This window comes from Muntiacus reevesi, chromosome 18 (genome assembly GCF_963930625.1).
Source record: "Muntiacus reevesi chromosome 18, mMunRee1.1, whole genome shotgun sequence".
Lineage (NCBI taxonomy): Eukaryota > Metazoa > Chordata > Mammalia > Artiodactyla > Cervidae > Muntiacus > Muntiacus reevesi.
The window spans coordinates 47263758-47278401 of NC_089266.1; the positions used below are offsets into that span (position 1 = coordinate 47263758).

At 47.2% G+C, this 14644-nt stretch overlaps 1 protein-coding gene across 2 annotated transcripts; it reads right to left on the bottom strand.

Annotated features, from left to right (window-relative positions):
- Positions 1-302: 302 nt before the first annotated feature.
- On the bottom strand, positions 303-4986 carry LOC136149282 (C-C motif chemokine 14-like). 2 transcript variants are annotated; one of them, XM_065909430.1, is made up of 3 exons: positions 4753-4986; positions 1361-1551; positions 303-899 (listed from the first exon to the last, which is right to left on the bottom strand). In XM_065909430.1, the coding sequence occupies exons 1-3, from the start codon at positions 4765-4767 to the stop codon at positions 815-817; spliced, it is 291 nt and encodes a 96-aa protein (XP_065765502.1). In that variant the 5' UTR covers positions 4768-4986; the 3' UTR covers positions 303-814. The 2 variants fall into 2 exon arrangements, with proteins under 2 accessions (XP_065765502.1, XP_065765503.1); XM_065909431.1 differs by having other exon boundaries at positions 1361-1475; positions 4753-4967.
- Positions 4987-14644: the final 9658 nt, after the last annotated feature.

Here is a 14644-nt window from a genome sequence, read left to right on the forward strand (position 1 = left end):
ATGCGTCCATCTATCCATCCATCCAGCCATCTATCCACCCACTCATCCATTCACTCATTCATCCACCACCCATCCATCCATCTACCACTCATCTATCCATTTCCTGAGCACCTGATATGGGCCAGACTTTTTGCTATGCCTTGTGCAGTACACAAAAATGAATAAAACAATATAGTGCAACCTGATGTGTGTATGTGGATGGGGAAGAATTGGATAAAATATGTCCATGAATCATTCCTATCTTAGCCAGCAGGGGAACAAAGGCCTTGGGACCAGCACAGAAAAAGACTATGGAATTTGACTGCTATAGAGAGGCCTTTATGAAGATTTAGCTGCAAAATCAAACTTTCCTTGTGAAAAGCTTAAATAAATGGATGCACATAGACTGCTTAGCAGAATGCTTGGACTATGGAGGTGGTACAAAAACGATATCTGTTATTGCTGTGGTTATTACTGTCTCAAGGTAGCCTTTATGCAGAGTGTCTTCCTTACTTCCTGCTCAGTTTCTCTCTACCTCCACAGCAGGCCTGACTCCCCTCCTTTTTTTTTTTTGCACCAGGCTCTGGCCAAACTTCTGTAGAGTTAAGCAGGAGGCTGAGGGTGCCACCACGAGCGGGCTCACCAGTGTCCTTAAGTCCAGTTCCAGAGGGGAAATTTAGTAGAAATGAATGAGGGCAGGGAAGGGCCTGATTGCTCTTTAATTCAAGTCGGGGCAGCTCTCAGGAGGTGTCTGGGGCTGAGTTGGGAGGAGGGGAGTAGGGTTCAGCACCCTCTCTGTAAATCCCGAGCTGTGTCCTTCTCCATTACTTCTGGGTCACTCCTCCAGTTCCTTGATATAGTCCAAGACCCAGCCATCATGGGGGTTGGCACAGACGTAAAGGCCTTTCCTGGTGACGAAGCTGTGGAACGAGACAGGAGAAGGATGACCAACCGAGGCCCCGGCAGCCAGAAAACAAGACCCAGTCCTTCCTTCTTCACAGATTCCTCATCCCGCCCGGACTGGTTCTCCTTCCTTAGTTAGAGGGAGCCCAGGACCAGCATCTCTTCTGATATGTATTCTTCAGCCCCTCAGGGCCCCTTGGACCCATCTAGTCTCCACATCCCCACCCAGGAAGTGTCCCTTGCCTCCCCTTCCCCTATCCCCCACACTCTCATCCATGGGCCCAGCAGACCCCCCCAGACGGCCCCGGAGCCCCAAGTCTGCTTCCCCCCACCCCACCCCGTGCTGCTTCCTCTCTGTGGACACACCTGAGCACACTCTGGGGAGCACCCATTCTGCCTTCTCCCCCCTCCCCTCCCCCACCGTGTTCCCAGCCCTACGGACTCCCCTCCCCCAGTGTGGTGTGTGGGTGCCACTTACATGATTCCAGGCTTGGAGCACAGGCTGCTGGTCTCATAATAGCTTGAAACGTGCTGCCGAGGGATTGCCCGGCTCACGTAGTTGAAGCAGCACTCCGTGGAGTGGTAAAGTCCCTCTGAGGAGAAAGAGGGGAGCGAAGCTGGGATCAGGGTGCTTGTCAAAGATGTGGCGTACTGGCTGCCTCTGGAACCCTAGGGGGTGCAGGAGGGAAGGAAGGAGAGTACCCCAGAATTCAGAGAGAGGACTGTAGAAAAAGCTTAGTCCTCTGGCCTCCCTCTCAGGCTAATCCCCGGGCTCCTCTTTCTCTCCTCCTTCATCACCGATCATTCTTCCCATTCTCTCCCCTCTGTGGAGTCCTTGACCAAAGTCACCCCATGGATTGTAGCCCGCCAGCCTCCTCTGTCCATGGAATCCTCCAGGCAAGAATACTGGAGTGGGCTTCCCATTCCCTCCTCCAGGGGATCTTCCCTGACCCAGGGATCAAACCCAGGTCTCCTGCATTGCAGGCAGATTCTTTACCATCTGAGCCACCAGGGAAGTTATGTTGTCATGAGCTCCCCTGCTTAAACTGGCCAGCTCCCTGACTCCACATTAGATAAAAATACCCATCCTACAGCATCCTAATCGGTCACCTAATGCCACCCTTCTAGCAGGAAGTTTCTTTGTCTTGAGGCTATAAAAACCGGCTACCAGCCCATGAAAGGCACTGGCTCTGTCTTGAGCCAGCCCTCTGGTCTAACAGCGTCTCCTGCTCTAATAAACTTTATTCTCCTCTCATTCTGCCTTGTGTCTGGAAATTCCTTTCTAACCTGCACATAGACCATGACAATCGCCACCCCACCCCCAAAGGACTGGCTGATGACTTTGAACTCTGGATGGAACAGCAGCAAAGCCCAGATCTCAGTGAGCACACGACATCCCTGGGGAGAAGGGATATTAGGGGGAAAATCCCAATATCCCTCCCAGTGCCCCCATCCTGCCTGATCCCCACTGGACCCACACCCTGCCAAGAGGGCAGAATGCCCACACCAAGCCCCACGGACAATGGCCAGGGAGCTAGGACTCCCAGTTCTAACCCCACCCAGTCTCTGCTGGCTTTGCGCCCATCACCCCCCACGTCTCCCCATCTGTGAACAAGGCGGTTGACTGAACTGGTGGTTGACTGCATTTTACACACAGCTTCCTGGAGGCACAGAGGCACTTGGGAGCTGAGGAACGGGTATAAGACCCCATCTGCCTTTTTCCCCCTGTTTTACATTTTGGGCCCCCTGTGTAAGATTTTGCTGGAAGAAAAGTTTTCCTGATCTAAAACACTTACAAAAAAATCGCTGTACTTTTCAGTTATTTTTTGATTCTGAGATTTAATGGCTCTTGTAGGAGGTGCAAGGGGGTGACAAGAAAGTCACTCCAAGATTGAATTGCAGGGGCAGCAGGGGAGGGGGCTCAGGTCAAGGGCCTTGCAGTTAGGGGGTGCAGTGATTGGGGCCGTCATGTTATGTGACCGACCTGGACAGAAATGTGGGTGTGCACAGCGATGGCCTCGGGCTCACCAAGGTGCGTGGGTGGCAAGGGAAGGGCTGGTCGTCTTATTCAGTGCCATCCCCAGCAGCACTCCCACCCCCTAAAGAGTGCAATAAGGGACCCCCTGGTCCCTGAGAACCACTGTGACTGCATTCCTCTGAGCTGCCCAGTGACTCCTCAGATAAGCAAAGCAAACTGTCCCCATTCCACCCCGTTTAGTATAGCTTTATCTCAACAGCCTTCTATGTTTCCCCTGAGATTCTAAAAAGGAAACGAGGTAAACTGCAGAGTGAGGCATAGCTTGGGTTGCCTGTAAAGGCAGTGCATCCTAAGAAACAAACTGAAAGATGATGGCCTAGGAGACCCCTGCCCCGCTGCTGCTCTCCCCAGTACATGTCTAAGGGTAGGGAGACCCTGGAAGCAGCCTGGACCCAAATCCCAGGGGGTAAAGGGACAAGGTGGCCTTGAGGGTCCCAAACACATCCCTCCAGTCTCCTGGGCGATAATGAGGCCAAATGGGATGGGCCAGTCTTTAGTTTAATGGCAAGGAGAGAGGAATGAGGGAGTGAAGAGATAACCTGGCCTCACTGCATGGCGTTGACAGGGAGGGGACTGGTCCTGGGCAATGTGAGGATGAAACCAGTTTAAGGGGGCACCAGACACAATGGAATACTACTCAACCATAGAAAGAATGAAACATTGCCATTTGCAGCCACCTGGTTGGCCTTGGAGGGCATTATGCTAAGTGATTCCCTGATAGCTCAGCTGGTAAAGAATCTGCCTGCAATACGGGAGAATCGGGTTTGATCCCTGGATTGGGAAGATGTCTTATAGAAGGGAAAGGCTACCCGTTTCAGTATTCTGGCCTAGAGAATTCCATGGACTATATCCACGGGGTCGCAAAGAGTAGGACACGACTGAGTGATTTTCACAGCAACATAACATGCTAAGTGAAATAAACCAGAGACAAATAAACACAGTATCATATCATATCCTTATATGTAGAATCTAAAAAACACAACACACAAATGAATAGAACAAAAAAGAAATAGATTAACAGATGTAGAGAACAATAGTGTTTACCAGTAGAGAGAAGGAAGGGGGAGGGGCAAAGTTGGGCTAGGGGATTAAGAGGTACAAATAATTAAGCATAAAATCAGCTACAAGGATACATTATACAACACAGGGAATACAGTCAATATTTTATAACTGTAAACTGAATATGATCTTTAAAAATTATGAATCACTATATTAAACCCCTTAAGTGATATAACTTTGTGTATGCATGCATGATAAGTTAACTTCAGTCCTGTCCGACTCTTTGTGGCCCCATGGACTGTAGCCCACCAGACTCCTCTGTCCATGGGATTTCCCAGGCAAGAGTACTGGAGTGGGTTGCCATGTCCTCCTCCAGGGGATCTTCCCCACCCAGGGATCCAGCCCAAGTCTCTTGCATCTCCTGCTCTGGCAGTGGGGTTCTTCACCACTGGCCCCACCTGGGAAGTCTATACAACCTTGTCTAGCAACTATGTTGCTGTTCAGTCGCTAAATAGTATCTGACTCTTTGCATCCCCTTGATTGTAACCGGCCAGGTTCCTCTGTCCAGGGATTTCTCCAGGCAAGAATACTGGAGTGGGTTACCATGTCCTCCTCTAGGGGATCTCCCCAATCCAGGGATTAAACCCGCATCTCCTGCTTGGCAGGCAGATTCTTTACCACTGAGGCTCCTGGGGAGCCCACAGCAACTATACTTCAGTAATAAAGAAAACAAGACACTAGACCTCCTCCTGGAGCCCTTTTCTCTTCGCATCCCGGCAACCCGGCTCCTGCTTGCTATCCCACAGGGCCAGGTTGGAAGGTGTTGCACTCACTTGAAGAGGATTCATTCTCGGACCCAAGGGCCACAGTGGTGCTGAGGAGGAGGAGGAAGGAGACGGCTGCCGTGGAGACCTTCATCTTCTTGTGGAGGGAGCAGCTGCAGGAGGAGAGGTGGCCTGGTAGGGGCTTTGGAGGCTTCTGGGCTTCGGAAGTTTTGAGAAATGTTAATCACGACAAATTTTTTTTTTCCAGTAAGGGAACTAGGATTTCAAAGGGAAGTAGGAAGCAGTAGATCCTTCAGCGATTTCACATCCTGCACATGTGTTGAGGGTGGAGTGAAGGAAGCCTGGAGAGCCAAGATTTCAGAGAGGAAATTGACCTCCACCCCAGTGGGAATATGTTTAACCCTTTTCTATTGCCACATTTTAGATATGATTTTTATGTTTTATCCCATGCTCCGTTGCACAGTCGTATCTGACTCTGCAACCCCATGGATTGTAGCCCACCAGGCTCCTCTGTCCATGGGATTCTCCAGGCAAGAATACTGGAGTGGGTTGCCATGTCCTACTCCAGGGGATCTTCCTGATCCAGGGATTGAACCCACGTCTCCTGCATCTCCTGCATTGGCAGGCAGATTCTTTACCACTGAGCAACTTGGGAAGCCCTGTTTAACCCTCTGACATAAGCCTTTCCTTAGTCACAGAAAGACCACGAGCCCAGTGGGGAGGGGAGACTGGCTCAGCCTTAGCTCAAGATCTCAAGGCTGGGATGTGTCCTGTAACTAGTTCTAGTTCCAGGCCCCAGAACAAGGGTGTATGGGGGCCAGAGGTCAGAGGGGATTTGGGGTAACAGGATAAGGTCTCCAGTCTTGGAAATCCTCACTTAAGCTCTTCAGCAGAATCTTTGGCTCCCAACCTCACCCTCACTCCTTCACTGTCCCCTGGGGGTGAAGAAGTGCCACAGGGCTCAGTAGATAATTGATTTAACAAGCTTTATACTTTAATATGGGGCTTCCCAGATGGTGCTAGTGGTAAAGAACCACTTGCCAATACAGGAGACATAAGAGTTGTGGGTTTGATCCCTGGATCAGGAACATCCCCTGGAGGAGGGTATGGCAACCTGCTCCAGTATTCTTGCCTGGAGAATCCCATGGACAGATGATACAGTCCATAGAGTTGCAAAGAGTTGGACATGACTGGAGCTACCTAGGGTGCACACACACACACTTTAATACACACTAGCTGTCGTCCCCAATGCATCATGAATATTAGGCATTTTAAGCCTTATATTAGCAGTTGAGGAAACTGAGGCACAAAAAGCTTCCATAACTTGCCCAAACTCTGACAGTTGATAAGTGGAATCAGGCTTTAAACTCCGATCAGGTAGTCTGGCTCCCAAGTCTATGCTATTTTTAAAAAAAATATTCATATAATCATTTGGCTGTACTGAGTCTCAGTTGCAGCATGCAGAATCTTCTGTCTTCATAGTGACACATGAGATATTTAGCTGTGGCATGAGGAATTTTCAGCTGTGGCATGTGGGACCTAGTTTCCTGACAAAGGGATGGAACCTAGGCCCCTGCATTAGGAGCATGGAGTCTTAGCCACTGGACCACTAGGGAAGTCGTCCAAGTCTGTGTTCTTAACCACTATGCTATAGATAAGAACCATGGAAGTCCCAATCAAGCGGTCTCTAAAATCGTTCTGCTTGGTTTGGCTTCTCTATAAAATCTTTAGTCTGAGACATTTCTGAGTTCAGGGAGTAGATCTGTTTGGGGCCTTCTCCCGGTTTCTGACTCTGTGAGAGGTGCTTAATGGGAACCTAGAAGATGCCTTATTTGGGGTTCAGTTCAGTTCTGTTGCTCAGTCATGTCTGACTCTTTGCAACCCCATGGACTGCAGCAAGCCAGGCTTCCCTGTCCATCACCAACTCCCAGAGCTTACTCAAACTCATGTCCATCGAGTCGGTGATGCCATCTAACCGTTTCATCCTCTGTCACCCCCTTCTTCTCCTGCCTTCAATCCTTCCCAGCATCAGGGTCTTTTTCAGTGAATCAGTTCTCAGCATCAGGTAGCCAAGGTTATTGGAGTTTCAGCTTCAGCATCAGTCCTTCCAATGAATATTCAGGACTGATTTCCTTTAGGATGGACTGGTTGACTCTCCTTGCGGTCCTAGCAGGGACTCTAGCAGGTAGCTAGCAGGTTTCTTGGACTAGCGGTAGCCTGGAGCTCAGTGCTGGAAACTTATCTGAAGCCGCGTCCATGGATCATGTGACCGATGTGCTTTCTGTGCAGGGGCAGCTTGCGTGCTATGTACTTGCTGTCCTTAGATCTGACTATATGGGCCATTTACAGAGGAGGAATTGGGACTCAGGTAGGTTAGAGACGCGCTCATGTTCACGAAATGATTTGGATGCAGGACCAATCCACTCTTCCATCTCTCAGTCCAGTGGCCTTGCCCATGCTCTTCCAGGGGGCCCCCTTGCCCCATTGTTCTTCCTTTTGTGGTTAGAAGGCTGTTTCCATCTTCTCTCTTCCACTCATCAAGGCAGGGCAGGCCTAGCAGATAGCAAAAGATCTGTAAGTATATGTTTTCTTTATTTACTTTAAAAAATATTTATTTGGCTGCATTGGGTCTTAGTTGCAGCGTGCAGAACCTTTCTTGTGGTGTATGAACTCTCTAGCTGTGGTCCGTGGGCTCAGTTGCTCTGCAGAATCTTAGTTATCCAACCAGGGATCGAGCCTGTATCCCCTGCATTGCAGGGTAGATTCTTAAACCACTGGACCACCAAGGAAATTCCTGTAAGTATATGTTTTAGAAGAAGGATGAATTGAGTTGGTCTAAGTATGTATATCTCACAGGAAATAGCTGAATTCTCATGCTTGGGTACCGAGACTCTCATTTATTTGAAATTTTCTGTATTGTTGTCTATAATAACACTGGTTAAATGCTTCGAGTCAAGTGATAGAAATTGTCATCAGCAACAATGTAAGGAAAAAAGCTGTTTCTGGGAAGAATGTGAGCTGGGACAAAATAATGACATCTTCTGTTTTTGTGGAGACTAGCCTGCCTGCCAAGTTGTTGCTTGGATCTTTAGAGAAAAGTCTTTATTTTTCAAGCAGTTATTGAGTTCCTACCTACATTAGCCTGGATATGCTCACTGCTATAATAAACAACCCATAAATCTCAGGCGAGTCATTAAATGAAGGTTTATTTCTTGCTAATGTCACAGTCTGCTGTAGGTCAGCAGTGGTGTGTGTGTGTGTGTGTGTGTGTGTGTGTGCTTGCACTGGCAAGGCTTTTTCATGCACCCATTTTTTTAATCAATAAAATTTAATTTTAACACTTTTACATGATTTAATAAATGACAGCTATTTTTATTTAATAGTTACAAATCCATTGAACACTCTGGAATGTATGGAATCAGAGAGCAAGATCAAGAAAAATGGCTGGGATGGGATGGGGAGGGAGGTGGGAAGAGGGTTCAGGATGGGGAACATATGTACACCCATGGCTGATTCATGTCAATGTATGGCAAAAACTGCTACCATATTGTAAAATAATTAGCTTCCAATTAAAATAAATAAATTAATTAAAAAAAGAAAAATGGCTGAACAGTAAAAATTAGGAGTAAGCAGAATTTTAATTTGTAATTTACTTAGAAAACACTCATTTTCTTTGCCTTTTAATTTTTGAGAGGTTTTTTTGCCTCTTCTTTCTGCAATTCTTTTTCCTCTTGATGATGCTTTTCACATCTTCTATCTTGCAAAGATTTTAAAAAACGGAGCCTCCAAGTTTGCTGCCAAAGGGGAAAAGCAGAGGGGGATGGGCAGATTTTCATGGCCCATTTCTGGAATAGTATAAATTACTTTCACTTACACTCCAGGGCCAAAATGAAGTAACCTGACTCCAACCTAATGGCAAAGGTAAGAAAAATATAGATCATCTATGTGCCCAGTGGGAAGAGAGAATGGGTTTAGTGACCACATCCCTTCTTTGTCATAATATCATGGACTCAGCCTGGAAATGACCCTGACCTCATAGTTTGAAGAAGGAACTCAAAAAAGTAAATGAAAATTGCAAAACAGTGGGATGAACTTTGGTGGCAACATAATCAGAGACCTTAAAAGTTTCTTCTGTGACCCACTGGTGAGTATGCAAGAGTGCCTTTTAAAAAATGCTAAAAAAAATGTTTTTCAAATCAACACATTTATTGATTTTAAAAAATTGAATAATGCTGAAAGGGTGGGTGGGACCCTTAATCTGTTTACTTCTGTGCTACATCACTTGTATGTGACAAATACAGACCCCACCATCCATAATTAAGTGGGCCCTCTGCCCCAGCCCTGGTCCATGTCAAGAGAAAAGGGTATGGGCTACATTACTTTAAAAATCTTGTCTATGGTTCTAAAAGTGAAATAGTAAATGGTATGGATTTTTTTAAAAACAACTTTAAAGCACTTTTTTTTTTTTTTTTTAGCTATTTTGCACTTGTAAGATTTTTTACTTTATTTTTTTCCCCACACCACATGGTAAGTGGGATCTTAGTTCCCCCTCCAGGGATGGAAACCATACCTCCTGCATTGGAAGCATGGAATCTTAACCACGGAACCAGTAGGGTAGTCCCAAGATTTTTATTTTTAAAAATTCAAAAATTGGTTGTCAGACTTACTGAGCCACGTTTAAACTTTTTCCATGACTTCTCTGGTGGCTCACCAGTAAAGAATCTGCCTGCTGGATTCATATTAATGTATGGCAAAACCAACATAATATTGTAAAGTCATTAGCCTCCAATTAAAAAAAAGAAGAATCCGCCTACCAATGCAAGAGTGCAGTTCAATCCTTGCGTCTGGGAGATCCCCTGGAGAAGAAAATGGCAACCCAATCCAGGCAACCCAGGATTCTTGCCTGAAGAATCCCAGGGACAGAGGAGCCTGGTGGGCTACAGTCCATGGGGTCGCAAAGAGTCAGACACGACTGAATGACTAAGCACAGCACAGTCACTCAATCATTGTCGCTTGAGTGATGATAAATATCTGTTTCAGGATTCTAGAGAAAGGGAGAGGGGTGTTCTGAGACTGGGACGGTGAGGGAAGATTTTATGGTGGCATCTAAATTGAACCTTGCAGGATGGATTGAGTTTTGCTGGGAGGGTTGAGAGCAGGGGGCATTTCTGGCAGAGTCATCACAGAGAGCAAGGAAACAAAAGAGAACATGTTGTTTTTGAGGAACCATGAAAAGACAGTATTATGTAACTGACTTTACATAACATTGCATTGTCTCCCCAAAGAGCTCAGAGAACAGCTGTGATTGGCCAGGTGCTCGGTCAGGAAGGAAAGTCTCATTTCACCCCTCATTTCTTTTCAGCTGCCATTGTTGTGAACCAAAGCCTTAACCCGGAGACACCTGGCCCACAGCCCAGGTGCTCTGTGCTCACCGTTTCACTCTACTGAGTTGGCAAGTCAACCAGCCAAAGCACCCAGCGAAACCACACACACAGCCCTTAGGGCTGGCATGGCTTGACTCCAATAGTTCTTTGAGATCGTCAAGCCTCTGAAACAAAATCTCAAGAGTATCAAAGAAAAGGGGCGAATGGTAACCAAGCAGGGCCCTCTGGGGCCTTCTCAGGACAGACTGTTCCCCCAATACCCTCTGCTTTAGTGCTTCTCTGAAGTACCCAGATAATAGTATCTGATACACTTTTCCTGAGTTGTTTCACAGATGTGAAAACACCTCATCAGATGGAAGATGTTACCTACTGGATGACCAGGGGCTCATAGCCCCAGGCCTCCTGGAGCCTCAGTTCTGTCGCTGAGCTGTGTCCTCCTCTTTGCAACCCCATGGACCGCAGCAGCCAGGCTTCCCTGTCCATCACCAAATCCCGGAGCTTACTCCAACTCATGTCCATCGAGTTGGTGATGCCATCCAACCATCTCATCCTCTGTTGTCCCCTTCTGCTCCTGCCCTCAATCTTCCCCAGTGTCAGGGTCTTTTCCAGTGAATCAGTTCTTTGCATCAGGTGGCCAAAATATTGGAGTTTCAGCTTCAGCATCAGTCCTTCCAATGAATATTCAGGACTGATTTCCTTTAGGATGGACTGGTTGGATCTCCTTGAAGTCCAAAGGACTCTCAAGAGTCTTCTCCAACACCACAGTTCAAAACCCTAAGGATTTTTGAAGCCTAAGTCCTGGGGCCTAAAGACTGGTAAGGTTAACCCTTGTGACACCAGCCTGTTCCCTCATCATCAGCCAATTAGAGAATTATGCATGATCTGATCACATACCCTGCAACCCTCCCCACCCTCACCTGACTTTTTAAAATGCTTTTCTGAATCAAAACATGTATATTAGCTATGGTGAAACAGATCACCAGCCCAGGCTGGATGCATGAGACAAGTGCTTGGGCCTGGTGCACTGGGAAGACCCAGAGGAATCAGGTGAGAGGGAGGTGGGAGGGGGGATCGGGATGGGGAATACATGTAACTCCATGGCTGATTCATGTCAATGTATGACAAAACCCACTACAATATTGTAAAGTAATTAGCCTCCAACTAATAAAAATAAATGAGAAAAAAAAATGCTTTGCTGAAACCTTTCGGGGAGCTCAAGGCTTTTTAGGGCATGAATCAACTTCTCTTTGCATGGCCTTGCAATAAATCTTTCTCTGATGAAACAACAAAACCAAACAAAAAATAAATAAACAAAAAACCAAAAAAATGCTCAGCAGAGAAGTCAAAAGCTTCTGTGGCCACCACAAGTAATGAGAGCAACAGGAAAGATCATACTGGGGTCAAAACATAGGCCAGAACCCTTGGCATCTGTGTTGCCTCTTTTGCTTCCCCCAACTCCATCTAAATGACAGAATAAATGGGAAAATAAAAGCTACATTAAAAATAAGTTCAGCTTTTCACAAAGATGGTGCCAAAGGCAAAGAAGGAAGCCCTTGCCCCTTCCAAAGCCTAAGCCAGAGCAAAGACTCTGAAGGCCAAGAGAGCAGTGTTGAAAAGCATCCGCAGCCACGAAAACTGTGGCGAAGGTTCACAAAAGAGGTGGCCGAAAACACTGCAGCTCAGGAGGCGGCCCGCATACCCCTGGAAGACGGCCCCTAGGAGAAATCAGCTCGACCTCTATGACATCATCAAGTTCTCCCTCAGCCTGAGTTGGCCAGGAAGAAAATAGAAGACCACACACACTGGTATTCATTGTGGCTGTCAAGGCCAAAAAGCACCAGATTAAACAGGCTGGGAAGAAGCCCTATGACATTGATGTGGCTCAGGTCAACACCCTGATCAGGCCTGATGCAGAGAACAAAGCTGGCTTCTGACTAGGATGTTTTGGTTGTTGCCAACAAAATTGGGATCATCTAAAAGTCACTGCAGATGGTGACTGCAGCCATGAAATTGAAACATGCTTACTCCTTGGAAGGAAAATTATGACCAACCTAGATAGCATATTAAAAAGCAGAGACATTACTTTGCCAACAAAGGTCTGTCTACTCAAGGCTATGGTTTTTCCAGTGGTCATGTATGGATGTGAGAGTTGGACTATAAAGAAAGCTGAGCGCTGAAGAATTTATGCTTTTGAACTGTGGTGTTGGAGAAGACTCTTGAGAGTCCCTTGGACTGTGAGGAGATCCAACCAGTCCATCCTAAAGGAGATCAGTCCTGGGTGTTCATTGGAAGGACTGATGCTGAAGCTGAAATTCCAATACTTTGGCCACCTGATGCGAAGAGTTGACTCATTGGAAAAGACCCTGAAGCTGGAAGGGATTGGGGGCAGGAGGAGGAGGGGACGACAGAGGAAGAGATGGCTGGATGGCATCACCAACTTGATGGGCATGAGTTTGAGTAAACTCTGGGAGTTGGTGATGGACAGGGAGCCTGGCAATTCATAGGGTCGCAAAGAGTCGGACACTGAACAGACTGAAACCGAGTCCAGCTGGCTAATTCCAAATAGAAAAGTTTTCACTATTTAAAAAAAAAGCAAACAAACTCATAACAACAGTAAAGGATCAGAAAAGATGACAGAAAGTTGACCATAACGTGAGAAATTTCTGTTCTATATAATGGACTTTTGTCAATTTGATGGCAACGCACAAGGTGGCTGAAAAACTTATGTCCTTACATAAGTGATGGAGAAGATCATCGAGAAAATATTTTTCCAGCAGGACCCTGGGTAAGCCAAAGATCAGTTGGGAGGTGTTGGGAGAAGAATCTTGTGCCCAAAAAACAAGTTAAGGACCTCGCCAGTCCCCACTTTTGGACAGTCAGAGGTTTGACCCAGGACGAAGCTGGAAGCACAGTTCTTCAAATAAAGAAGGGTATCTGCTATGGGAGTCTTCCAGAGGGGACCATGGACCAGAGAGAGAGTTGGGCATCAGTTATTTCTATTACCTCCTTCCAAATGGCTGACCCATTCCTCTGTCATTTATTCTACTGTTGATTCCTTCTAGTGTATTTTTCATTTTATTTGTTGTATTTGTCATCTCTTTTGGGGTTTTCTTTTTTACTTTCTAACTCTTTGTTAAAGACTTCTAACTTCTCACTCTCTGCATCCATTCTTCCCCCAAGTTCTTTGATCATTGTTATGATCACTGGGCTTCCCAGGTGGTGCTAGCGCTAAAAAGAACCTACAAGCCAATGCAGGAGACTTGGGTTTGATCCCTGGGTGGGGAAGATCCCTTGGAGGAGGGCATGGAAACCCACTCCGGCATTCTTGCCTGAAAAATCTGATGGACAGAGGAGCCTGGCGGGCTGCGGTCCATAGGGTAGCAAAGAGTCAGACACCACTGAAGCAACTTAGCACACAAGCATGCATGATTGCTACTCTGAACTTTTTCTCAGGTAGATTGCCTATTTCCACTTCACTTAGTTCTTTTTTCTTTTTTTCACCACTTCACCTAGTTCTTCTTCTGAGGTTTAATCTTGTTCCTTCATCTGGAGCATGTTCCTCTGGCATCCCATTTTGCCTAAGTTGCTGTTTATATTTTTATGCATCTGGTATCTAAGTTGTATTTCTTAACCTTGGAGAAATGGCTTTCTATAGGAGATGTCCTGTGCATCCCAGCAGTGCACGCCCCTCTTGTGGTCCAAGCTGCATGCTCTGGGGACTCCCCCCATGAGGGCTGTGTGGTTCCTTTTGTTGTGGCGGGCTATGTGGGTGGTTTGATAGGCTTGGTTGACCCTGGTCTGTTTATTTACCAGGCACTTCCTTCTATAGAGGGTGTTGGCTGCTGGTTACTGGGGCCTGATCACAGGCAGCGGACTGCAGAACTCCATGGGCCCTGGGGCTAGAGCTGGCTCCCTGGTGGGTGAACTCAAGACTAGAAGACTCTGCGGCTGTGACCCAACTACTGGTGGTAAAGCCAGGTCCTGGGGTTTGTGCCAGAATACTGGCAGGGAGAGCTGAGTCCTGGAGTCTGGTTGCAGGGCTTAGGGGTCCCAGAGTTGGTGTCAGATCGTTATTGTTGGTGAGGCGGCATGGTTTCTGACACAGTTGGGTACAAGTTCAGGCTGTCCCAAAGCTTGTGTCAGCCTACCAGTGCTCAGGAGCGAGGCCCAGATGGTCCCAAAGTGCGGTCTGGCCTCCTGGTGGACAGGTTGGTTCTGTAAGCCATGGGGTTGCCCACTGGTGGGTGGAGTTGGATTCTGGGCCTTTGGGTGGGTTGGGTCATGTTCAGAGGCAACTGTGTGCTCTTAAGGCAACCTGTCTACTGATGGTGAGGGAGGCTGTGTTCCTGCCCAGTTAGTTGCTTGGCCTGAGACAGTCCAGCACTGGTTCCTACAAGCTGTCGGACCAGCAGGGCTGGATCTGGGGGCAATAAGCTAGAGGGAGGATTCCACAATGGTGCCCACCAGCAAGCTGTCTATGTGGCAGTAGGAGTTCCCAAGGACAGCTGTTGCCAGGGTCTGTGTCCCCAGGGTGAGCTGTAGTTGACTCCTGCCTC